Source organism: Chroicocephalus ridibundus, chromosome 9 (assembly GCF_963924245.1).
Source record: "Chroicocephalus ridibundus chromosome 9, bChrRid1.1, whole genome shotgun sequence".
Taxonomy (NCBI): Eukaryota; Metazoa; Chordata; class Aves; order Charadriiformes; family Laridae; genus Chroicocephalus; species Chroicocephalus ridibundus.
Window position 1 is genome coordinate 4,020,740 of NC_086292.1, and position 26,778 is coordinate 4,047,517.

At 46.2% G+C, this 26,778-nt stretch overlaps 1 protein-coding gene across 6 annotated transcripts in view; it reads right to left on the bottom strand.

Moving 5' to 3' along the window:
- The window catches only part of EDA (ectodysplasin A), an 86,893-nt gene that overhangs the window by 12,629 nt on the left and 47,486 nt on the right, over nt 1-26,778 (bottom strand). For all 6 annotated transcript variants that reach the window (XM_063346859.1, XM_063346857.1, XM_063346855.1 and 3 more), the window contains exons 2-3: nt 21,107-21,212; nt 2,444-2,473 (exon numbers count right to left, since the gene is read on the bottom strand). In XM_063346859.1, the coding sequence (XP_063202929.1) occupies nt 2,444-2,473; nt 21,107-21,212 (136 nt within the window). The remainder of the gene's footprint in view (nt 1-2,443; nt 2,474-21,106; nt 21,213-26,778) is intronic.

Here is a 26,778-nt window from a genome sequence, read left to right on the forward strand (position 1 = left end):
TTATTGGAATTGTTTCCAAGTACATTTATGTACTTGCTTCTGTACTAAATATCCATCTTTGTCATGGAACAAAACTACAAGGAAAAACCCATCTATTTTAGTTAGTACAGAAGTGGAAAACTCTGGATGGCCACTAGCCACGAACAAGGGCACGTGGAAATCAGCAGAAGACAACTGTGCGGTTTAGTTTCAATGGGCAAAAAACTCAGTTAAAGTGAGCAGGGCTGATCACAGTAATACTGGTACTAAGGGGACAAATCGCGTTCGCAGCAGTATGTCTGCCCAGATTAGTAGCCGTGCCTCCAAATCTGAGCTGGCCACAAGCCAGCCTTCCTCTAATCCAGCAATTCTCCTCCTCCTCCTCGGGATAATGCCATCCTTTGGAAAGTATCGCCTTGCATCAAACCCCTTACCTATTTCCCCTAAAGCACACTTACTACATAAATTCTTCTCATTCACATCCTCTCCGATCTAGGCCATCCGAATGAAGGATCGTATGCACTAAGTCAGGAATCCGGCTGCTGTCACTCCTTGTTTTCCTTCCCAAGAGGGATACACATTACAGCTGGTTTAACTAATCTGTCTCTGAAATCTGGTCTGCTACTAAATGAGCTGCTAGTTTAGCAGTAAAACAATTGCACATAATTCCGACGCCGCACAGGGACACTTATTTTCTGTGCATTCCCGCTCCTTCAAGTACTTTCAACTACTTTTCTGCATTAATGGAGCCTCACTTATTAAAGTCACACGGGGGAAAAACCAGATATTCAGCCAGTATAAAGCTCTTGATTCATCTTCTGACCGAGGGGACCCCAGCCCCACCGTGAGCAGCTTTCCAGGGAGGGTCTCCAGCACCCAAGTCCCAGCGTGCCAAGTCTCCGTCTTTACCCACATGCACCAGACACGCTCCGAAACTCAAAGCAGGCAGAACCAGTAAGTTTTCCTTAATCATCGTTCGCCAAACAATAAGCTCTCACTCGAAAAAAAAAAAAAATTAAATGTGACAATACCATAAAATTAAACTATTTTATATAGCGCTACAGCTGTATATAATATAGCTCTCCGAGATCCCCCTGCTACTCCAGGATTGCTATGAATACCACAGTCATCGTTTGTTATTAGTTCGCCTGATTTAACACGGGTTTAGGGTTTCCGAGTTTTGTTAGGACAAACTTCTCGCACATAAAATTTTATGCTGCTTTTGAGAGAGTAAATATAAACTAAGTTTCTAGCTGGGGCCCGTCTCAACCTCTCAGCTGTAAATTTTGAGCGTGTACCCGCGGATTAAAAGCAATTTGATGTGCTATTAAAGTAGCACAGAACACGCAACGCTCGGCCGCTCTCGCTGCCGCAGGTCGTGATGGTGGGTCGGAGCCCGGGCCGTGTACCAGCACCTGAGGGACACAGCAAAGTGCAGAACAGCTAACTTTTCTCTTAATTAAACATACATTAAGTGCAACAGGTGGTAAGCAGACTGCGGGAGCCCCTCGGCAGACGGAGCTCCGCAGGCTCCTGTGACAGCACAGCCCCACGTCGCACAACAGTTTCTGCGTTTCTCGTAACCTACAGCCCGTTGTGAGCGTGCACCGCAGTTTTTATAACGTGCACGGAAGTGTTTTGATGGTTACAAGGAGCAAAAATGGGTAATCTGACTGTGTTTCCCTGAAATCAAGACTGCAGCATACTTTTGCGGAGAAGTTTATAAAGCAGCTCAGATCTTTGGAGTCGCTCAAGTTCCTAGTAGCAAGTACGGGTATGGCGGTAAGCGTTCCCCAGCAGCCCTACGCAAACACGGATGGCATCAGACGCCCCAGGGAAACACGGGGCTGCCTCCCGAATAACCCAAGTCACAACAACTCATCGATACGCGTTTTAAAAAATTACCCATTGCAAACAGCTTGAGGAACATAAGCAAGTCAGACAAAATACCCGTGGGCTGACCAGCACTCGGAATGGACAGATAAAATAATACTTCTGAGGTTAATACCCAACCAGAAGTGAGATGCTGAGCCTATCTACATTGACTTTGGTGGGTCCGAAGGAGACCGCAACCTGCAGCAAGATGCATGGCAAGATAAGGATGAAAACTATAGGTGTTGCGGCAGAGACGGCCTGGCAAACAGCAAGTGGCCCCCGATAGCTGGTACGTGACTCAACTCCACCCAACTGTTTAATTATAGCATCTTCAGAACTTCCTTTATCTTTTCCGGAAGGCTTTAAGGAGTGCCGATGCTCCCCTGCCACCGCTGGGTTGTGCAGCCCCGCCATGGCCACGCGGGAGCAGGAGAGCAAACCCATGGTCTGTGGCGTGGGACCACGCACCACGTTAATCCCTGCCCTCCCCGGAGAAGGAACCTGCTGTTGGTTTCTCCTTCCTAAAGACAATTCATAGCCAGGTAACACAGGCACAGAAAAGAAAATTAAATGAAAAACTCAAACTTACCCTTTTTCTTGTTTTTAACTGAACTTGGACCTACAAAGAAAAGAAAAAAAAGAAAACTCGTGAAATTCAGTGATCATTTCATCTTAGAAAAATCCCCACAGCCACCAGCACCCACCGACCCAGAGGGTGTTTCTCCAGAGCTGGGACAAAATTGGCAATAAAACCGGTAGGCCCAAAGATGTAGAGCCTTCCGTTTTCTACAAACAAGTGCCATGAAGGTATAACGATTTCACCGGGACCCAGATCTGCTTCACCCTCTCTCAAACTACCAACCTGTGGCTGGTATAACACAAGTGAGTGAGTTTTGGTGGGCAGCTCTCCCCCTTATTGCAAAGATGAGTTAAACCACCTGCTTCTGGCCAACGGCAAAGCTCAGGGGAGGATGTTCTTCAACCTTGAGCCAGAGCTTTAACCCCAGGGACCAGCTTAGTCCCAGCTCTGCTGAACACCGCTGAGTTTTGCCATACGTATCTCCTGAAGCCGCTGATAGAAATATGGCATGTCAAAACTTCAGACAGCAGAAATCCTGAGACGCAACAGAAACCATTTAAAAATACGATCCCTACAACAGAGGATTATTTTTCAAGTGGACAACGGATGCTTTTGCGGTCTACGCAGCCGTACGTGAAATTTCTCTGTTAGCTTGAAATCGCCCAGCTTCACGTTTAAAGCTAACGTGTTTTACTTCCCAATGAGGACAGGTTACAAGAAAGTTAGCGTGACTCGGCTCTCAGCTGAGAGCGGTATCCCAAATAGTTGCAAGCCAAGTTGTTTAAAAGTAATATTAAAATACTAAAAAATACCCCAAAAACACAAAAGCAAAGAATTACCATGAACTGGCTCATTTAAACAATGGGAATACAAGCCTCCCCAGCAAGAAGTGAAAATATTTACAGTGAAGCTGAGAAACTACATGGCTTTTTGAGCAGAAGCTGAAGTGTGAAACATGTTCCATTGCTTCCTCAAAAATTAATCAGGGTTGGGAATGAACTGTAAAAATCCCCAAATATTCCCTCGCTGTTCATCAGCGAAGTCCCTCTAGAATCTGGGTTTAAACACACAGCGAGGACTGAAATCACCTTTAGCTGAGATACGCTTATAATGAATGGAAGGTAATGAGGTTGCTTCCAATCAGCACTGGTAGAGAAAGACAAATTAGCAATTAGTACAGAAGCGCCGCGTTCCCATGGCTTCTTAAAGGAAGAATGAGAGGACCAGAGAAACACCCAGTAACCTCACTGATGCCTTTTCAACAGCAATATTAATTTGCCTACTTTATGCTGTTGGGTCATGGGAAAATTATGGTATTATCTCATTTATTATTTCTGCTAATTTACTGTTTTTTTACTAAGCCATATATTCGCAGCATTAAAACATGCAGATAGGGTGAGATGTTTCTAACAGGGCCAGTCCCAGTATCGTGCTGGGGAGCAACGCCGAAGCCAGCCAGCAGGTCCAGCACCAGCAGATGAACTGCAAAACCTCTTACGTTTGGCAAACACCCACAGGGTCGTCTTCTTTTTTTTTTTGGCATTTTCTGTGCTCCTGTGATGCAGGATGAGCCGCAACCTCACCGGCGATTTCCACCAGCCCCCATCTTAGGCACCAGCTAGTTAACAACATTTCCAGCGAAGAGGAAAAAAAACCGTCTGGGGGACATCATTTGAAGAAACCAACCCAACCCAGCAAGCAAAATGCGAGTACCACGTATGTGTCTCCCCAGACCTCGGAGTCACGAGAGTTTATTTCATGTTATATATATCACACCATTAGCGCTATAACCAGAGTGAAAGTACAAATAGCTGCGGCGAGCCAAACACATTTGAAATGGATGGAACCAATTAGCTTCAAAGATGAATGGGAGGAATGAGAACCACATGCGATGTCAATGTTCACAGTCTATATTACAACACACGCATCTGTTCCAGGCACGGCAGAGAGAGATGTTACGGCTGTGCAAGTGAATCTTTCGACAAACACAAAAATACTTCTGACATGAAAAAAAACACAATATTATTAGCCTTGGGAGCTTCTGAGTCGCTGGGGCTTGCATCTGTTCGCCTCTCAATAGGAGGGGGTGGATAATTTAATTGTAGCGGGGAGCCATAAGGTTCATCCAGTACACGAGAAGACAGAATTTTCCTCATTTTTGCTCAAAATGGTAAACTCATCGGATCTTTCTCAATTTAGTCTGAAACGGTAACAAAGTCTCCTACTGAGTTTGGGGAGCAGAGTTCCATCAAAATAACAGATCTACATTCCTTTCAACACAAAAGGTGCTGAGGCTCGAGGTTCGAACGCTTCACTTGACATGCACTGGCCCGACACGTGTGTGCAGAGGAGAAGAAACCCAAACCATGCTTTTCTGAGGCCACGCTCCAATATTTAAGCAATAACGTCCGTTAGACGGCTGCAGTGGTTGAATGCATTATGACCTGCTGGTTATCTGTTAGTTGATGGAGCAGGTTAAATACCTACCAGTTAGGCAAGTGTAAGTCTTTCATAGAGTCTTCTCCTACACCGTTAATCCCACCTCGCCATCCCCGTCCTCCTGTGGAGACGCTCCCGGTTTCAAAGCCTTTCCCACTACCCACGTTTATTTAGTGTAGTTTCATGGAGGCCATTAGATGACTCGATTCCAAGGAAGGTCTATGAGAAGATAATTTTTTTCGCTCCAAGATGCAGACTACAAGCACGCGCATTATGTTCCTCTACAGTATTAAAAGCCTTATAAAAAAAAAAAAAAGTGACAGGATACCTACTGCTGCTGTGGAGTCCACAAGCCCTGCCATCTTCTTGTAGAAGAAAATTGGTTTGACTTGAAGAATTCTCCGCCCATCAACGCTGTCTGCTACCGCTCTCGTCTCTGCTTTCAGGAGCTTCACTGCGGTGCATTTGAGGATTTATTCCAGTCCCGGTGGGATCTGAGACTAACCCGACTGGTCAGCTGTTCCCCAGCACCTCGTCTCCCTTCTTTATAAAAATAACCTCAAGTTTGCTTTTCTGCAGTTTCCTGGCATTACCTCTGTTCCTCATGAACTCCTTAAGGTATCCGTTACGAACTTATTAGAGATGAAGCTCGTGGTCTTGCCTGCTGGTATTAAATACGACAGCTACCCAAGAATAGCTGGTTTTCTCCATATGTGCTCACCCTCGACTTTTGTACTTCTTCCTACTAATCCCACCTATCCCCCACCTCTTTTCCGCATGCTGTCTGCTCGTGTTTGAGGTCAAACCAGACCCCAGACCTAGGGAAGTCCATCCCCTTCTACATTTCCTGTCTTTCATCTGAAATTAAATTTATGCTTATGCTCTAATCCATCCTTGAAGGAGCTGTCAGCTCTGTTCAACTCCTCATTTTAGCTTTGCTTTGCAGAGGAAGGAAAGTTGACAAGAAGTGTTAATACAGAAGAGGACCAGGATATCGGAGAGGACAGGCTGGATGGCTTTGAAGGATACAGTAATAAGCATGGAATAAGATTCAGTCATACAAAATGCATAGTCCTATAAATTATATATAGAGAGGGAATAATAAACTGTTCTGCTGGATGGGGGAGCTCCTCAGATGGAGCTGTGGAGGACAACGTCTGCACGCGCTGAGTTGCTGTTGCACAGCCAGGAAAGGCAAAAATACAAACCTAAAACAGAGCAGTGGAAATACCTCCAGCAGATATGGGGCAATACTGATGCCCCTCAGTAGGGGGGGCTGAAAATCCTAGGAGTAATGCAGTCAATCCTCATCATCTACATACAGAAAGATTGATTTTAATGAGAACAATTTCACAGAAGGGCTCCTGGGAAGGTCAAGAAGTGGTCAAGCAGAGCTTGCCTGCTCGGCCATCAATGCTGGGAAAGGGATGAGAGCACCGCTGGGAAAGGCTACGGTGATGGGCATGGAGGGAGAAGACCTGTTAGGACTTAAAGAACGGCACTGGCACATCCTCATGTGTGCAAATTGCTCCCAAAGACCATTAAACTGGGAATGAGAAGGCTTCTTCTAACCTCCAGAAGGAGGAGAACAGGTTTGAAGGGAGTCTTCTGGCTCAGAGCGAGCCCTCCGGCATCACGGGTCACTGCTTCAAAGTCTCTCAAAAGTTCATCAGTCCCTTTGGAAAGTGGTGAGATTATTTTTTGCCTAACCACTAAAGCCATAGCTACTAAGCTCTGAAACAAGGCCGCTAGCCTGACCTGAAACGTTTAAGCTAGCTACCTGATCGACTTCTAAAATTTATAATCTCTTTCATTGGATTTCCTGTAGGAAAAGCCCACCAGCTTTTCACCCACTGTAATAACTCAGGCCAGCTCTATCACCTGCCAGCTGAGCTCTCCATCACAGGACGGGATTTCCCCAGCAAAGGTGTTGGAGTCGCAATACTGCGTGCCAGGCTTTTGAAGACCCTGAGTTTGAACAGCGCTCAAAGACCTAGACGTCCTCAAAAGCTTATTTTCTACATCTGTTGGGAAAATAAAAGGGAATGATGACCAAAAAGGAGGCAATATAAAACCAGCAAGACTGGTAAACTTTGAGGGAAAGGCACAAGTGGGAAAATATAGCTCTAGATGATAACAAAACAGCCACCCTGGAAACCTTCTGCCCGCAGAGCCATCCAGCTGGGCATCTGCAAGGGAAAGGCTCCAAGCAGCGCCAAGTCACTTCTTCTAGCAGAAGCACTCTGGCCACGGGTTTTAGCAACGAGCCAGTTCAGATGCAAGCTTCTCACTTAAGCTGAAGAAAACATTTGCAACAGATGAGTTTTTTCTTGTGTAAAACCGCAGCTGTGGCCCAGCAAGCAGCAGAAGACATCTAACCGTGCTTCAGGGAGCAGGTTCTAGCCCCCAGCTCCTGCAGCCCTAGCATCTGCTGGATCATTTCCAAGGGCTTCAGAAAAAAAAAACAAACAAAAAAACCAGATGGTGATGCAACTTGAGGATATTACATATGACATGTTTTCTCTTATAAAGATTAATAGAGTTTACTCTACCCCCCCCCCCCCGCCCCGCCCCGATTTTTCTTTCTGCACGCTACACACTGCTATGATTTACTATAAATACAAAAATATCAAAAACTTCTTTAGGACATATGCTGATATAAATAGTATATTAAAAAAACACTGCGTTCCCTTATTAGTTATGTGTGTGGATTAACAAGAAATAGTTTAAATTCCTGCAAAACAGTTCAAACTGGTTTTATTGACGGGAACAGATCTTTGTAATTACGCTTATTTTATATAAAACCTATAAAAGGCTGACCATTCTAGAAACCAGTCAAACAAAGGACGAGTACTTCCTAAAATTCTCAGTTGCCAAGAGCAGAACAAAGTCAAGGAGTGCCACTGCCATATTCTAGCAGCATCCACATTCAATCCAGAACAAAGACGTCTACTGATGTCTTCAAGGTGTTCAACCATTTTCGCCAAGGTACACTGCGGCAAGCACCGTGTCCTCTAGAGGCTGTGCCAACCCATTTTCAGCATTCGCTGCCTGCTCCTAGGATTATTAAGGCATCCCTTTTCTATTTTCCTAGCACTAAATTAGTACGGTGTATCATCAATCTTCTTACCTAAGCACAGCTCTGGTTTGGGGAATATGTAAGACCAAATAATACAACCGAGCCATCTCCATATTACCACCACCCCTCTGCCCCCAAGAGATGAGAAGATGGAGGTACTGAGAAGTTATCCTCATCGCAGCTCACAAGCAGAATCAGAGGCAAGACCTTCATGATTAATGAGATGTTAGTGTCCTCCAGAAACACCACATTGCTTCTCGTTCATCCATAAAATAAGCATAAGGCGACCCGAAATCATTAAGTCTACAGCTACTTTCAAGATGAATGTCTAATTTTGAAGATGAAAACAGAAGTGGGGAGCTCTGTGTGACTTATCTAATATGCACGTTTTTAAAACTACAACATCTTTGTGCACTAAAAAAAAAAATATTAAATTTCATCTTTTTCTTTGAAGTATGAGCTTCTGGGTGTAGATGGAAGAAGAACATTAGATTTAATGATCACTGTTCTCAACAGCTATGGAAATTCGTGTACAGTATTTTTCCAAACCCTGCTAACCATCTGGTTTAACAAAGGGACCACTTGCTAAATCTCAGACAAAGCTCTGAATACTGCCCAAATCCACCAGTAACTTCTGCAGAATAGATAGCTAACAGATTTTTAAATGAGTTCCTGGACATTAGTCAGGATACCATTATTAATGGAGTTATTGAAACACGCAAGGGTGCCGGACAAAACGAAGTTATTCCCCATTTGCATGCAGGGATGTTTTTCCTCAAGGATCCTGGATTCTCAGTAAACACAATGCACAAAGAGAAGAGAAGAAACAGAAGCCGAGCACGACAACCAGGCTCTGCGGTGCAGCGGATGAGTGTCCCAGGACTCAAGTCCTGCTAACCCTCAGGCTACCAGTCAACCCAGCAATGCAGGTTGTCTCCATCTCTCATAGAAAGCTCTGACCACCAAGTGCCCTCCAGTGCGAAAGCTTCCCCCTCTCCGGGAAGGAAGTTCTCTGCCACTTGGGGCTTCCTAAAAAAGAGGGGCAAAGCAGCTATCAAAATGTTACCGTTCCTGACCCAGGCCTGGGAATTAATCAGTCCTGTCAACTTTCACAGACATTAAGACCAGAAGGAACCATTATGATCATCAAGTATCTACCCATTAAGCCTCCCACCAATCCCTCTATCTCTCTTTGACCAATACTAAAGGCAGGAGGGGAGGAAAGGAAAGCTCGAGTGTTACTTGCGATTTCAAGTGAAGAAGAACCTACTACCTTCTTTTGTTGTTGTCTCAATGAATAATAAAATACTCCACTTTAGTCAAACTTCCAAAACTCAGTTGTTTCATTTACAGAACTGGTGTACCGATATTTACTTCATTCACATGGGTATGAGATATGTAAGGCTTTTCAAATATTTTTAAGTGCGGCGTTATTAATGCCAGACTATGGTGGAGTTGGGGAAAGAAGGATGTTAGCTCCCAAACACATGCTTAATCTAGAACATGTGGTTTTGGGGGAGGTTTGGAACCAATATGTTTTCAACATTTTCAGGAAATTTGGTCTATCCAGATGAAAGCTTCTTGGACCCTACTGAAATATCAGTCAGTGATACAAATACTGAAACAAGATTAATTTTTTCCCTTCCCTGAAAAAGAAAGTGCTTCTTCACCAATTCCAGAGGAAAAGGCAACGGATCTTGAAGAGCAGCTTTGGTATTATTACTCCATAATATTTAGAAAATACCATAAATTATAGATCTAGGAAAATTTCACAGAAGTAAAACACATTGTGCGCTACTCAAAAGTTCTGGCATGCCTTGGCAGGGTGGTTTTTTGGGGGGTGGGATGAAGAAGGCAGGTCTTCTGCTAAGCATGCAGGAAAGATGTTGCCTTCAATTACAGGCAGAATGGCTGAATCCAAGTTAGGGATGCAATGTGCCCAGTACAAGGCTAGTACTAATTTCAATAAATCAGAATATAGTGAATATATTACAAAACAGAATGGGGAGCTCATTACACAACGTGGGGGAAGGATGAAACAGTGCTGCTTGATGTATTAGTATGTAAGGCAGAGCCCAAGGCCATCCAGATTTTCCTCAAGCACTATTGTTGCTTCTCTTTCTGCTTCTGTTTCAATTTTGTGTTAAACTCTTCAAAATTCATGTGTGAACACAGTCACCCTTAATTGTCTTTTACTGGTTACATCTTAAATTGAGATGCTCCATGAAGGCATCCCATAAAACAGCGTCCCCTCCTTGTGCTTCATCTAACGGCGCCTTCCTTCCACAGCAGTACCGAGTCATGCCTGGAGGACATCCCAGCCTGCTGCTCTACCTTCGGCGCACTTAAACTCTGTGCCCAGTAGAAACAAAAGCCCTAAATTTCAGAAATCTTTGCTTAGTGGTAGCCCTGTCATATTCTGGAGTTATAGGCTGTTAAGTCCCCAAGGCTGGCCCAGAGCCAATTTATAGCTGACACTTCTTCTGATACCCCACCCCTGTGCTGAATTCAACTGCCTAATGCTCAAAGCCAGTCTCCTCCAGCCCGGGAGATCAAGAAGAGTTTGCAGCTCATCTTGTACTCTTTTTGAGGCACTCCCTTGGCTACATCCACTTTTCGAGGCTATTCTTCTTCTTCTTTAAGGACTTTTCCCATGTCTCCATATGTCTCCAGGGGAAGCATCCTGCACTGAGGTCTCCCCCAACACTTCTGGGACGCTATGCTGCTTGGCCAGAGGGTCTGAGAAGAGCTTGTGAATCACACCAAAGGCTGAGAATCATTTCTCTTGTGGTGAGTTAGGTATGAGAGCGGCTTTCTGCTGCCTCACTGCTCTTCTCCTCTGAGCAATCCGTCAAAGGACAAGCCTACATCCATGTGTCATCCAGATGATCAGATGCTGCTCCAGGAGCCCCATGGATCAGTAGCCTGCTCCCTCCCTATTCCTCTGATCCCATACACCAGACCCCAGTTCAAGCCTATCGGTCTAAAAACAAATGGAGAGAAGTCACAGCTCACCCCTGCCCCATCTCTCGAGTCCCTGAAGTGACACTAGATGCCAGAGAGCCACAATCTCTCTTCCTCAGACAGCTTCAGGCGATGTAAGATCTCATCACGTAACAGGTTTTTTTTGTTGCTGCCATTGTTTCTTTTCTTCTGCCAATACTCAGAGATATTTTTGCCTGGTTTGACGATAAAAAAACAGGACTCTTCACATCAGGGAATAACTTGGTCAAGCTCATAGGGAAAGGGAGGATAGTTAAATGTAAAACCGCAGAGATACTGGCTAACAGTAGATTGTGATGTACTTCATACTGATCTTTAATCATATTAAAGAGAAAAAACCTCTTTAGTTACCACAGTTCAGGATGATCGGAACTGAAATGTGACCAAAAGAGACAGACCTCAGAGACCATCGGTCAACAACCTCTTTCACTGGTTCTGGTAAAGGCACCTTGTCGAGCAACCACCCTCTGCCTCAGCTGGAGAGGGGGAAGGTGGAGGAGGAATGTGATTGCTCTCATGCATTTACGAGGTTTTTCCACCTTAAAAAGTGTGACTTGTAGGTCATCAGCTGCTGTTTGAAGGGCCCCATGCTAGACCATGTGGAGACTCACCAGCCCTGTGTACCTCTTAAGGGCTTTTTGGCATGAGGAACAACATAGGTGCAGGGTCATAAAAGAACCAGGCTGGAACAGCAACCATCCCCGAGAGGTCTCTTACCTCTGCTGTTGCCACCTCTGTCATGGTATTGGTCCTGCTTTGGGGGAAAAGGGCTGGATCCAGAAGTCCCCTCCACCCTACATTACCCCATGATCTCAGCTCTCCTTCTCCAACAGCCAGAGCTCTGCTGAGAATCACTACTCGTTGCTTCCTCGAGTACAGGAGAACTATCCTTACCCACTGCAACGGGAATTTCCATCACTTGATACAACATAAAGAACAACCAAGTTGACTTATGTCCTCAATCCCATCCAGATCCACTTTGGGCTCAGCAGCAATGTACCAGATCAGACCAGTGATACCATGAGGGCTTTTAAAAAACCCCTCCAGTCTCCACGGAGTAGGTGCAAGCACACCACAGCGCAAATGTGTTCATGAACAAAGACAAAATCCTGCTCCCAATTAACTACAGAGCCACTGTTGCTGGCAAAATAATATTGCACTGCCTTCTCAAAAACACAAAAAACCAATCAAACATAAATCTCCACCCTTCTTAACTCCGCTCCCACATAATCAGTCCCAGCCAAGTTCCTGGGGTTCACACCAGAACCTGTGGCCATCATATTTCATTTTCCGCACTCTCACTGGCTATGGAAGAAGAATATGATGTGCCTTTTGTTTTCCTTCAGGCTTTTAGGTTTGATTCCAAATGCTGGATCTTTACAGCAGAGCTGACAAACAACATTACTATTTCTAATTCAAGTATCTCGAGGCTTTTTTTGGCTTGCTGGCTGGACTCACAAGGCTTATTTTCTATACACCACTGCGCCCTATTGCTTACTTTATCAATACCACATATTTGAATTCAACAATTTAAAGCGTAGTATTACAGCTGTGTTTTTATTTTGTTTGTTTTATTCGGTTGTTGCTTAACACAAAACATTCTGACATTTTAAGTCATATCCCACTAAGATAAACAACTAACATATGTCATGAATTCCAGTAGAAATGATTCCCAAGTGGTGCTGCAGCAAGGTTTTAACCAAGCGTACGAAAGGCTCTTTTAAATTGTTTGCTGGATGTTTTAAATGCACTCTTCCCCGCCACAGCTATCCATAAGGAATCGAGGGCAGGTGGGGGGAAATCTCTTCAACTATCTCATCTCTGCAGAACTTTACATGTTTTTCTTCCTCCTCTACGTAATTCTGCCTAATCGGACTGAAAAATCTCTGCAGGGTTCAACAGCTGTCTGTAATCTGACGGTTTAATTACAGGGAATAGCATGGGATCTATACCCAAAGATATATCCGTGTGCATCTATGTGTACTTAGATTTCTATGAATCAGAAAAGGGGTCTGAAGGAAACCTAAGAGAGACCCCACCACTCTTTGGGAAGCCAAAGTCACCAAAGTTAAGTCCCCGCAGCAGTCACGGCACAGCGAAGTCTTGCCTGGCTCGGCCAACTCTTGAGTTTACCCATTCACAGCATTTCAAACAAATTAAGGGACTTCACCAAATCCTGCTCGTATTAACGAGATCAGTTACGAATCCACTAGTGTTGCTACGCATCGTGGCCAACAGAGCCCTAATGAAAATACGCAACTGCCATGCCTCATTCACAACTTTTTCCCCAAATTGTCTCCTGGTGGTGGTGGTGGTCTTCGGCTTGTCACATGGCTAACGTATCTGGTCTACTATAGCCGAGAGGATTTTTAATGAGTGCCCAAGACAGGCCACAACTGAAGACCACCTCACCATTCCCCATCACCAGCACAACAGGGTTTGGCTATCCAGTCCCACCCTGGTCTCCACAGACAGAAAAACAAGCTTATTCAGCCCAAAATCTGCAGAAGGCAGACACCCCGTAGTGGCTGCAGCAGGAGCCTGAGCCTAGACTGCCGTACCTGGCCATTTGGAAAGGCGTAACGTGCTCCAGCTCAGCACCAGTTCCTCAGCTTTTGTGCTAGAGCAGATCTGTGACCAGATGGGCTTGGAGCATGTGCTAAGCAAACTTGTGCCTGCCTGCAAAATACTCCGTGGATGTGGCCAGAGCGCCAGTTTATTCACAGAAATCAAAGCTCAGCTGCAAACACTTCAGTGCGACAGACAATAGAGCCCCTCACACTGTGGGAAAGAAATCACCAGCTACTAGTTGAGTTCAGCATTTACAATGCTCAGTGCATGGCATCCATAGTTCAGATGCACACATAGTTCAGACGCAATCGCATTCCTGCCCGGCTGGAACATCTGTTCTCCTCTCATTAGTCCTGGCCGTGTTTTGTTACAGAAGAAACTATCTTGAGATTCCTGAACTTCAGATTTGACCCGAGGCGTTATGAAAAGCCCCGGTTTTCAGAAGTGGAATTCATACGGAATCACCAGTCACTTCTAATAACGTCGGTCCCTGCTTAACATACAGCTGTAAAAAAGGCTCCGAATTGTAGTTCAAGTTTCAGCAAAGCCTGCAGAAGCACACGGCGTAGGCTATGCACTGAGGATCCGGCAGGACAACACTGAAACCCACCCAAAACCAGCGTGAGTCTGAAAATGCAACCGAGGTGAGATTCTGACCAGAGAATTCCTTCTCCAGCCTTCTGCATATCCTCGGCATCTCAGAATCTTCCAAGCGGTCATCCCACCACCTTATCCGAACCAGACGGGAGGTACCAGGGAAGGACAAACATGCACCAAAGCAGCTCTAGGGATGGAACAAATCAACAGCACCTAATCACACTTTACAAATATTGAAAATAATAAAGCAGGGTTTCTTTCGGAACAATCCAGATCACAACTGGAAGGGCTGGTGAAGACGACAGGAGGCAAATGGAGGTTGCGTATGGGTCAGAACACGTTGACCGATATACTGTGAACCCTGTGACCTGGAACAATTCCTCATCATGGCCACCACACACTTAGGCTCATACCTCTCCCAGCAAGTTAATTGCTTTTAATATTTAACATCCAATTAGGACAGCAATGTACCAGAGTTCAGTGAAGAATTCTGGACTGCACCAGTTTTCAGACCCTGGTTCCTTCTTGCTGGCGGATGCAGCACATCCTCAGGAAAATATCACCCTCAACGCAGACTGCGGGAGTGAACGTCACCACTCAGGCTTCCAGCATCCCACGCTTTCCAGTTAGAGAAAGCGACTCCAAAACCTTTAAGCAGGAACAGCATATTGGCTCAAGCCGAGACAACACCTCTGCTTTCCCAACACGCTCAAGGCTACGTGGAACTTCCCTCAAATTGGGTCTTTGTTTGGGTATCTACCATACCACACTGCTGGATGACAAACAACTGCCTCTGGTTTCCCCAAGACAGGCTTCAGCAGAGATTGTTAACGGACTCAGCAGTGAATTTATTTCAGCATTAAAAAATAAAAGAATTCAGAGTAATCTGAACGAAAGATAAGCTGAAAATGGTCCAGCTGTCTAAAAAGGTATTCTTTTAAAAGTTATGCCTAGACCAAGAAGATCCCCCTTTAATGTTGTCTTCACCTTTGCTTTCACTTGTTTCCAGAAGTGACATGGTATTAATCTACCACTGCTCCAACAGAGCTGAAACCAGGACCAAAACATCATGCTGGGTTTTTAGCCGGTTTTTAAGCTTCTCTGGATCTGTCTCAGTGGAAATGTTAGTTAGAAATGAGCACGGACACAAGACCGTGGTCTGAAATAAGTTACCTATGTATTCATCACTGTATCTTCACGGCTGAAAAGTGCCCGAGGTGTAAGACTTTATACAGGTACCTGCCTTATTATCATAAGCCTAGGTGTAACGTGTAGGTAGGGATCTCTAAAAGAGCTGTAGTCTTAATTTTACCGTAGTAGTAACAAGTACTGAGAGCAACGTCACAGGAAAGGGATGGAGATTGTCCAGGAAGATTGAAACATCATCTTAATTCCTCCCTCCTCCCATTTTGGGGGAAATCTCAGAGAAATTCTGGGGGAAGCCAGTAAGTGCGAGCCCTTTGTGGTGAGCCTTGCTTTTGGGACCGTCCCCTGCGCTCCAGTATCCAGGAAATGTTCTGTATTTACTGAGCGCTCATCACCATGGTTTCGGAGCACAATAAGGCTCTATATCGCCCTTCATACATCTGCGTTTCTGGGAACGTCTGGGCTTTGGGGAATTGCACGGGGCCGACACAAAGGCACCGATTGTTCTGGAGGCTGAGGGACGAACCTGCCCTTTCCAAAGGAAAGGAAGCCGGCAGGAAAAGTCGTTATTGTGATCTGGATATTAAAAAAAAAAAAAAAAAAAAGGCAAAAAAAGCCTTATTGCATCATCAGCATGGCCAGGTCGGGAGAGGGGTACGGGGACGCCTGAGAGATGGCACCTGTGGGACTGGGGGCTACCCGGGGGGACGGAGGGAGCCAGGCACCCCCGGCCGGGCTCTGGAATCAGCTACCTGCTAAACCATCACCAAACCATCCTAAATGATGGAATCCTATGATTCTAAAGCCATCATGCGAATACAACCTGGTGAAACATGGGCCCCGCATAGCTGTTGCATCACTTCCAAAGCTCCAGGTAGAAGCAGGGGTGGAGACGAGCTTCTGCTCTCCCAGAATTTCATTTTCCTTTCAACAAAAGCCATTTGCAGCGCCGAAACCCATGAGTTCTCATCAAGGACTTTCCTCGGCAGTAAGGACTGCCAAAGTAGTAGGAACCAAATTGTTGTCAGCTTAAGGACAGCCATCTGCTCAGCCTCTTCCCAGCTGCCATGCTCCAAATCAAAGAATGGATAACAATCACTTATGTTTCTCACCAAGCCCAATATGAAAAAATCTAGGAAGGAAAAAAAAAAAAAAAAAACAACCAACAAACCCCAAACCAAAAAGCAAAAAACCAAACAAACCAGGAAAGCAGCACGGCAGGGATCTAACTGGGAACAGAGATGAAAGTAGGAGAAAAAGAAACTAGTTTTCTTTTTTTTTTTTTTTTTTAAACAATGTTTTTTAAAGAGTCCTATTGACATCTGCTTTGTAAATGCTCTGTCATTATTTATAACCTCAAGAGCACGGAATTGTCTCTGTAGTTACAACCATGCTACTCCCATATTTTGGCTTTGTTAGCAAAGAGCCAGCAGCATTTTTACTGGTGCTCTGGGAATAGAGATCTAACATTTCATACACAGTTTATTTAAAAGTGGACTAATTTAACATTCTTGATGGTTCCTTTTAGCACAACTGTTGCTAATTACCAGCTCCAGAATGATTTGTTAATCTGGGAGCAACAGTGGTTCCACAGCAGCATAAATACACCAAGGCAAAAAGGAAGGAGAGGAAAAAGGGAAAAATAAAGAAGAGATGTTGGAGGGGGGTCAAGTTTTAGTGAACTAAAGCAAATTAAGTGACAGGTGGAACCGGTAACACGGAAAGAACACCATAAAATGGAGCTGTAAAGGGAATAATCCTGGTCCTTGAGAAGGAGAAAAAAAATTAGTGGCAATTTTTAAAGCTGTGCAAATGTTGGTTTTGGTGGCACGGCCAGGAAGCTGGCTTGAAAGACGATCTGTGCTCCTCAGGACTGGGACAGGCACCAGCCTCCCATTAACCCCGTCTGCCCGTGGCTGGAGCGACGGCGAGCAGAGAGGGGAGCCAGGGAGGGACCTCTGGGGAGCCAGGCAGGGACCTCTGCCCGGGACACAACCTCGGCTGCTTAATCCGCTCCAGGGCGCCATGCGTGGAGGGACACAAACAAAAAGTAAACAAACACGACCATAAAACATGACAAAGCGGGTAGGAGGGCCCAAGCTGGAGGCCTCAAAGGAGGAGCCCTTGAAGAGGACCGAAGCTGGAGGCCTCAAAGGAGGAGCCCTTGAAGAGGACCGAAGCTGGAGGCCTCAAAGGAGGAGCCCTGGAAATACTGGAGTCATGTCTGGAAGTGACAGGATCCAACTGATAACTTTGCACGACTGCACATGATTTTTCTTGGGGTTTTTCATCAAGCAACGAAGAGACACAGAAGCAGCTTCGCTGCTTGTGGCCTCCATGTCCTATCCCTGTGGCTCCGTGCCCTGGGCACAGCCATCAACCCTTCCCATGCCCCGTGGGAATAGCTCTGACCTGTCTCAAAACCAGCCTTTTCACCACAAAAGACTTGAAAGCAAATTTACCTAAAAGAAAAAAGCCAAACAAAACCACTTTTAGGCAAGGAACCTTGCTACCTCTGTCATTTATGAATCATCAAAGCCATCCCCTTGTTGGGACCAAGACGAGCAGGACTCAAACAGCCGTGGAAGGGGACGGAGCAGCCGCCCTCCAACCACCGCTTCCACACTTGGATCACTTTGGTTTTTCACTGCATGTGTGAAAGGACTTGAAAGTTCATAAAATTAATTCCAGACAAATATTAGTGAGGCCTCAAGTGGAAAGCACATCTCCTTCCTTCTGGGAATTTATAGTTCATCCACTTTTATCTTCTGGAGGCTCTTTGGAGATCAAAGATATGATCAACTTTCCCTTTGCAAAACTCATGAAGAAAACGGTGTTCTCAGTACCGTGACGTGACTTTATTTATTTATTAAATGATTCATTGCCCTTCTCTAAAAAGTAAGATTCCTTCCTGTAGGTCTAAAACAAACAGCACAAGTCACCCAAGAAAGATATTCTGTTTGTTTATAGATTTTACGGTTGTTACAAGGTCAGTCCCTACCCTGGCAGCTTACACTTGTTAAATACTGCTCTACCTAATAAAGCTGAGATGGCCCAACACGAAGTAACTGCTTGCCAACATAACTCGCCTTGCTAACACCACTAGGAAAATGACCCGTCACTCTGGCAATTATCCCCATCTCTGTCACACCATGGGGTCAAACCCCCTAATTTACAAAAAGACATATATAGTCGTTGGAAAGGTGCTACGTTTCTGGAGTGACTCAACTCTGATGCATTCAGGGAGCAACAAGGAGATCTGGGAAAGGAGCGCGAGTTATAAAGCTACGACATTTGTCCCTGCTCACTGCAGGGGGGTTTGGACTAGATGACCTTTAAAGGTCCCTTCCAACCCAACACATTCTATGAGTCTATGACATGTTTTCACCCGGGCCCAAGGATGATGAGAAAAGCCCTCGTTAGTCCACCAACTGGCAGCATCTCTTTCTCCCCGTTGCAGTGATTCGCTGCACATCTGGCAACAGAAAGGCAGCACTTCGGCAGCCTAACGGACTGGGCTAATTCCTCCGAACATCTGCCTGCAGCACGCCACTTACACCGCTCGCGTACGGTGGAAACTTGCTACTTATACAAGCGACTTGCGAAGACACTGGAATAGATTTCAAGGAATCGGTGCAAAAGGACTTGGATCCTGCCTGAGCCATCTGAGCATCGGAGCGACACTGGCTCTAAAGATGATGGACCACATTTAGCTGGAATCACTCAGGGAGTCTGTACCAAATGCATCATACTTGTCAGCGTTTTGGGGACGAGGAATCCGGGGACTTTCACGAAGCTCTTTCTTGGAGCAGAGCCACGCTGTGAAACTGCAAAGGCTTCGGGGGAGATGGGAAACTCATGGAGCCACGGAGCCAGAGAGGAAAACTAACGATGGCCGAGAGCTTTGTAACACCGTGAGGACTTGGGCTTAGCAGGCATCAAGCCATGCCCAGATCACTACTGCGTTATTTCTTTCCCTGCCTTCCCTGGCATCCAGTCCCCTTCTCCTCTCCGTATGAAAATGGAGCTGTGCTTTTCTGCAGTAGGAAAGCGCGGGAGCTCTTCCAGGAGCTCGACACGGAAGAGACAGCCCTCACATCTCAGGGTAGCTGGACAATCATGAAAAGACAGCATTGGAAATAAAATTCCTCACATTGAAATGAGGCAGGATTCAGGCTGGGGGAAATGACTGAAGGCAAAGTTAGTTTTAATTATTTTGGTATTCGTTACTGAAGTTCTCAACAAGAGTTGAGAGTGTTTTTGGTGCACTAAAGATGTCGCAGTACTTACACTTATCTATGTGCTACCTAAGGATTGTGGCGTTGTTCTTAGAAGAACAAAAACAGTAACATGACCTCAAGCATGAAATATAATTTTGGCAGGGCTCATTTTCCATTTTAAAGCACCCTTCAAATGTCCGTGGGCTTTAGAAAACACCTGCTGCATGAAGAGCCAGCCATTCGGAACACAGAGCACAGCTCCTGGAGAGCCCCCAGGAATCACCACCACGTCCCAGGGCTCACACGCCATCAGCGCCTCAAGGGACGTGCTCCTAGTCACCTGCCTCCCCATCCCTTCCCTACAGTGCTCCTGGTGGCCGTGGCCACCTGAAGGTGTGTGAGCACCTTCAAACCGAGCTTCCTGCCACTGTATCTCATGGGGAGGGTTCCGAGGCTGTCCTTTCCCCGGTCTTTCAAGCAGAAGGCTTTCTCTAATTCTGCCCCGCATCTCCCAAACCTTACCCACAAGTGGTCCCTCACCCTGCAAAGCCATAACGGACTCACGTAGCCCAGCTCCTGCTCCCATCACCGCAACCTGCACCAGCTCAATGCCTTTGCAGCCATCAGGAACGGTCTCCATCTCCCAGATTAAAGACTAAAACACTTTAAGAAAACCCCTTATCAGACGGTAGCATGTTGTAATATTTAGCACTCGCATGAAGCACTTGTACAACTGCATCATGGCCTGTCCCATCCCACCAAAGGCACCGTCCATGGAAGGCATGTGCATTGTCAGACACCAAGTCCAAAACCAACCAGAAGGTCTGAAACGAAGAGACCAGACACAGGAGAAGGGCTTTGGCATCTGAGGATAACAGAGCAGGACACGTGGAGGATGATGCTCTCGCCGAGGGATGGTGATGGCAAAGGGAAGCAGCAGCTGCTGCCCTGCGGACCAGGAGAACAGACACCATTGCCACACCAGGGAGGTCTTCAGCTACCACCCAGCACCAGGGAAGTCCCAGCACCCCTGGGGTTTGCATCACACATCCTCATTTTCATATTTATCAAATCACAGATATATAATTATGTTTTGTTTTTTTTTTTTTTTTTTTAAACTTTCCACTCTCTTAATACAAGCTCTGTACAACTCTTCCCTTCACGTGGGCTTTGATGCCCCCTGAAGCCTTCTGCTGCTCTGCAAAACCCTGTTAGAACCCAGTTACCATTTTGTGTGCAAGCTGTTTGTTAGACTACAAATAGCTACTTGATGATTTTAAGCGAAGACAAGTGTACAGAACAACAAATACAGGTATATAAGCAAAAATTATAACACAGAGCCTGACTATGAGAGAAGAAGAGCCAAGGACAAGATTACTGAGCAGCATTAATTTGCACAAAATCTCTAGAACTACAGTTGCAGAGCTCAGAACTACTGGAATTCATCATCTGGAAGGCAATCAAAATCAGACAGAAGCTATTATAAGCCACAGATGCCAATTTATTTTTTTTTCCACACACAGAATTCTGTATATAACCACGATCTGGAAAAAAAAAAAAGTCAGTTTTCCGCTTGTCTGTGCGTAGACGACAAGCGAGGAACCAAGTGGGACTCACCGTCTGGCCCTTCGCTGCCTTTACTCCTTTTATTTCGACGGACGCGTCTACCTTCTTCTCCGACGTGCAGCTTTTCCTCAGGGTGAAAGAAGTTCAGCAAGGCCAGCTGAAAAAAAGGAGGACAAGGTTAAGCATCTTTTGGCAAGGATGGCTTAGCCGACCAGAGAGATCGGAGCCTGAACGCCGAATCTTTTCCATCAGGCATAGCTCTGCTGAGAGACGGCACCCCACGGATGCCCAGCGCATCCCAAGGGGTACCGCAAGGAGCTGTGTCCCCTTGGAAGCAGTCCAGGACTTGGGAAAACTCAACCTGAAGGGTCTGGGCAGGGAGGAGCATCCCCCTGGGGCACAGGGGGCTGCAGGGACAGGGATGCAGGCGGCAGCGGGGAGATCTATAGCTGGAAACAATCAAACGCCCCCAACGCCGATGCGATCATTTCTAATTATTCTCTGCAAAACTTGCTCAATCCTGGAGCTCTTTCACCAGTATTACTCACTGCCAGTAAGTTTTTCCTCTTTCAAGCTCTCTTCTGCAAGCCTCATTAGCTACTGAGATTCAAAGGTCTTCAGGGACCTTTAAATCCAATTCAGTATACCACATAAATTAACACTTTAAACCTAGAGCGAGTACATCTTTATAACATGATGTTTGCCAAGAGCCGAAAATTTTATGTAGCGACCTCTTATTTGTGAAAAAAATAGCTGCTGCATTAAAAACTCTTTGACAGTTATTAAATCAACATCCCTACCCAGAAACTGGAATTTTGGTTTAGAAACTTCACGGGTCCTCCCAGCTACCCCGGGGCGCGACAGCTCAACACCAGCGGCATTTTCCCCAGCTATTTCCACTTCCTAAAATAAGGAATTTCACAAAAAGATGAATTCGGAGCCAAACACCTTGTTCTGCGTGTTACCGCAACCGCCTCCAACCGGGATGGGGTTTTCTTTACGCTGAAGAAACCTGATCGCAGTTATTTGAGCCCTAAATACACACACCAGCCAAATACAGCCTAAGAGAAGAACCAAGAGGCTTCAAAAAAGCAGCACCAAAGGTTATCAAGCGCACTATTGTTCTGAGAACAAAACCTGTGGCATCAAAAGCCTCTTTGAGATAGCAGAGGAGAATAAACTCCTTCCGTGAATTGCTAGTTAAAAGAGCGGCTCCGTTAAGCTAAAGGCCATAAAAGTCCCTATCAAAAGTAATGATCGTTAAAGGTCTCTTTACCTTTGACGTGCCCCTGGGCGCTCGCCTCCCCTCTCCCACCCGCTGGGGTGCAGGGGGGTGCACCCCGCCGCACACAAACCCCTACTCCCGAGTTATTTCCCCCCACCCACACTCTTCTTCCAGCCTAAAAGCATCCCATTCCTGCTTCCTAATGAGCAGCCGCTGGATTTTACATTTGCTTTACTCCAACGAGCCCCAGCGCAGTCTCATGAATGGGATTTAGGAAACCAAAGGCTTTTCACAAAAAAAAATCTAACCCAACAAACCAAAGGGTTTCCCAAATTCCCAAGCTGTTGCTATTTCTTTCCGCTTGTCAAAGTACCTAAAAATCAACAACAAGGAAAAGCCAGCACTTACCTACCTAGGGAAGGACCAGTCCCTGCATCGGATGAAGAAGGGAATTCTCATTTACAACAAGTCTTGGTGAATGGAGGGAAGAAGGGGCCCCGCTCCCCTCTGCCCGTCCTCCCTCATCTCCCACATCCCACCCCGCTGTCCCCGACACGGAGCACGGGAGCGGGGTGTTCCCGCCGGCACCGCCAGCGCCTTCCACAACAAAGCAGGGCAAGGGATGAGCAAAAAGCGAAGGTTTTTCTTTTTAAACCACGCGCTTAAATCAAGTTGAACCACAGCAGAACTAATTGAAGGAACAAATTGCATTATAATTCAGGTTAAAACTTCAATGAAGTCATCCGCGCTGCTTTTGAATGCTGTTATTACTTGGCTCTTATTTGAGCTTTACAAAACACGACTAAATAAAAGCACTGAAAATGAAGTGGTGGGGAACCAGCCCGTTAAGACGTGCTGGTGGTGAGATTTTTTTTTCCTGCCAAGCATAAGGTGGATCCTCGTGTGCCGCCCTCCCACCCATGCTGTAACGAAACAGAGCTACTACCGGGCTTGGACTAGTTCAGAGAAAAGTTTCACCTGGAAACTCATAAGGATTTGGAGAGGATGAAACACCCTGATTTCTCTTTTTGATTGAGGGGTTTTGTTGTTTTCAGTGAAACAATCAAAATTTCTTAAGAGACTTGAAAGCTTTTCCCAATCTGAACAAAACCATTTAAGTTTCGTCTCAAAAGGGGAAATACAAGAGATTGACGCAACATGTTTAACTTCCTGGACAGTTAATCAAAATAACCTTTCAATTCCCAAAACAATTTCAAACTGAAAGAGGGGAGATTTAGGTTAGATATTAGGAAGAAATTCTTTGCTGTGAGGGTGGTGAGCCCCTGGCCCAGGTTGCCCAGAGAAGCTGTGGCTGCCCCATCCCTGGAGGGGTTCAAGGCCAGGTTGGACGGGGCTTGGAGCAGCCTGGGCTGGTGGGAGGTGTCCCTGCCCATAGAAATGGGCAATAAAAATAGCTTATGACAGCAATTGTGACCACACCAGCTATGAGCACACGCTGCTTTGAGACCAACCCCCACAAAAACAAGCTTTCCCGAAGAAGCAACGTGCCAGTTCTCCGCGTTTAGCCTGCTGATGGACACAACTGGTGTGAGCAAAAAGAGAGAGAGAGGAGTTTGTCCTAGGGACTACTTCATAATTACGCAAATAATGAGATTTAATCCATGGTGACCAGCGCACAGGGGTTCAAAGAGGTCCACCTCTGGATGGAGGGAGCTGCTCAGGACTGCTCTCCGGAGCCCTGTGGCAGGGCAAAGGATGGCCAAGCTCAGCGCATCACTAACCCCACTCAGCTGCGAGCTCCCTGTGCCGACGAAGGAGAATTTCCTCTCCAATGACTCAAGGGGTCCATTGTTCCAGGGGCCGCAGCTGCGGGAGGTCAGGGATGCTCGGCCACCGGGTCAGCCCGAGAAGGGCCGCGCTGGCCAGCTGGGGACTGGCGGCTGGCACAGCTGCACCGGTTGGAAAAGCTAGCGAGGCTTTTTCCATTTAGCCCCCCCTGAGATATGATTAATATGTCCACTCTCAGCTCTTGGACTTTGCAGTTTTTGGTCTGGATGGATGTCTGTTGCTGTGCCTCGAATTAAACTCATCTACTCCCTGTTATTTGGTGTGGCCGCAAGAAGGGAGAGGATTTGCAGAGCCGAAGGAGCAGATGTTTGCCACCCATCTAGCAAAATATGATGCAGCCACACAGACAGATGCAGAAGCAGAAATAACCTTCAGTGAAACGCTGCTGGCTGGACACTAGTGCAGCATTACGACACGGAGGTCGCTGAAAGCAACACGCTTCACATGTCGGAAAAACACGCTGAAGCCGCAAGGATGGCTTCTGTTGGCTCCCTCCTTGTGTGGGGGGCAAAGCAGCGGGCTGGGCAGGCGTCTGGGTCGATCCGCTGCGGCCATTCCCACGGCTGAACACTTCACGGCATTTTAAAAACACCCAGAAACATTTTGTGCAAGTATAAGTTGCATCCTTTTAGGAAAATGTGGAACAAACACACTTGCAAGGCTTGAATGGGCACTCGCTCGCTAAGCTCAGGTACCCCATGCTCGTCCCACTAATTGCGGCTTGTGATTTGAAGGTGCAAGATCTGGACCTTTGGTGGGTCTGGGAGGTGAGATGCTGGAGCTGACGGAGCAGGACCCCGAGTGTGGGTGGCCCCAGCCCAGAGGATGATCATGTGCAGGGCTGTGCAAACACGTCTGCGCTGGCCAACAGCCCGGCTGCAGCATCCATCCCTTCTGGAGAGGCCTAAAAGAAACGGACCTGTTGGAGCGGGTCCAGAGGAGGCCACAAAGGTGATCAGAAGGTCCGAGCACCTCTCCTGTGAGGACAGGCTGAGAGAGTTGGGGGGGTTCAGCCTGCAGAAGAGAAGGCTCCGGGGAGACCTCATAGCAGCTTTCCAGTATCTGAAGGGGACCTACAAGAAGGCTGGAGAGGGACTTTTTACAAGGGCATGTAGTGATAGGAAGAGTGGTAATGGCTTCAAACTGAAAGAGGGAAGATTTAGATTAGATATTAGGAAGAAATTTTTCACTCTGAGGGTGGTGAGCCCCTGGCCCAGGTTGCCCAGAGAAGCTGTGGCTGCCCCATCCCTGGAGGGGTTCAAGGCCAGGTTGGACGGGGCTTGGAGCAACCTGGGCTGGTGGGAGGTGTCCCTGCCCAGGGCAGGGGGTGGCACTGGGTGGTCTTTAAGGTTGCTTCTAACCCGAACCATTCTATGATTCTATATTACTCTCCTGGTCCGTCATTTCACTGAAACTCCTCATCCTCAAAGTCACAGAGAATCGATTCTCTCAGGCTCTACACTTGCAGAGTGAGAGTACTTCTGAGGAGCCCAGGCAGCACACACCTCCTCCCAAAACAGAAGTCGTATTTTCTCTGCAGTTACGCAACAGCGACAGAAAAGTTTGGAACAATCACCATTTCCCTCCTCCCCCAACCTAAAGCTCTCAAATTACCTTAATTTTAGAAACACTACGTAAACCCATTCCGCGTCCATACTTTTAAATCAAGAAAACCACTATAGGATGCGAAAAGGTCAAAAAACCAAGAAAGGAAAACTCCCAGGGGAAACCGTACCTCAAAATAACCTGCGAAACAATAGTAAAGGCATGCCTCGCCAGAACGAATCTGTTCTACCTTGGTTTCTCTCAGCAAAATAGCGAAAAACAAAGGCGCGTATACAAAAGCAGTGATTTTCTCTGCAGCCACATGCAGAACGTGCTCTGCAAACACAGAACAAAGCCGCTCGGGGATGTCAAGGGACCACAGTGGGAACCCCCAGAATAACGTACCCCGCAGTCACTCAGAATCTCTGCTGGTTTGTGAGGATGGACGTTCCACACACTACAGAAGTAAGAATAGAGACGTTTATTATATACATATATATATATATTTTTTTTTAAGGTACCATAAAATAGGAAGCTTTCTTCAAGGTATGAAACCCAAACGTTCCATGGAATTATGGCTGGATATACAAACCACGTGCAATAAGAAAACCCAATGGTGGGATGCTGAAACAACTGTTAAGGTTTGCCCATTTAATTCCATCCCTCTCCAAATGCCTTAAATAACACACATCCCTCAGAGACACTTTACAGGAATGAAGATCCGCTGGACACCAAGGGAATGTATTTCCAACAGTCAAACAGCTTGAAAATAAGAGAAGTGGAAAAAAAAAAAAATAATCCAACCTATGCAATTACGCACAAAAGGCATGGTTTTTTTCCTTAGGCAAAAACAAGTTGGTAGGAAGAACTGGCGTTTTTTTCCTGATTAACAGCGGAATGGGGAAAAGCACACGAGCGTTCAGATGCGCAAGCCCTTTTCAGTGAAAAGTGCCTTCTTGGGGAGTTTTTCAGGGCATGTTTATCACTAACAAAACCCCCAAAGACTTCTCCGCACGCCGTATTACAAAGTCGGCTTCCAATTAATCATGAGAAAGCTCGACCAGCCGGCTTTACACCTAATCCATAAAACCCACGCTTTCCTACAGCACAATATCTTAAAGCACCAGAGAAGGGGAAAAAAAAA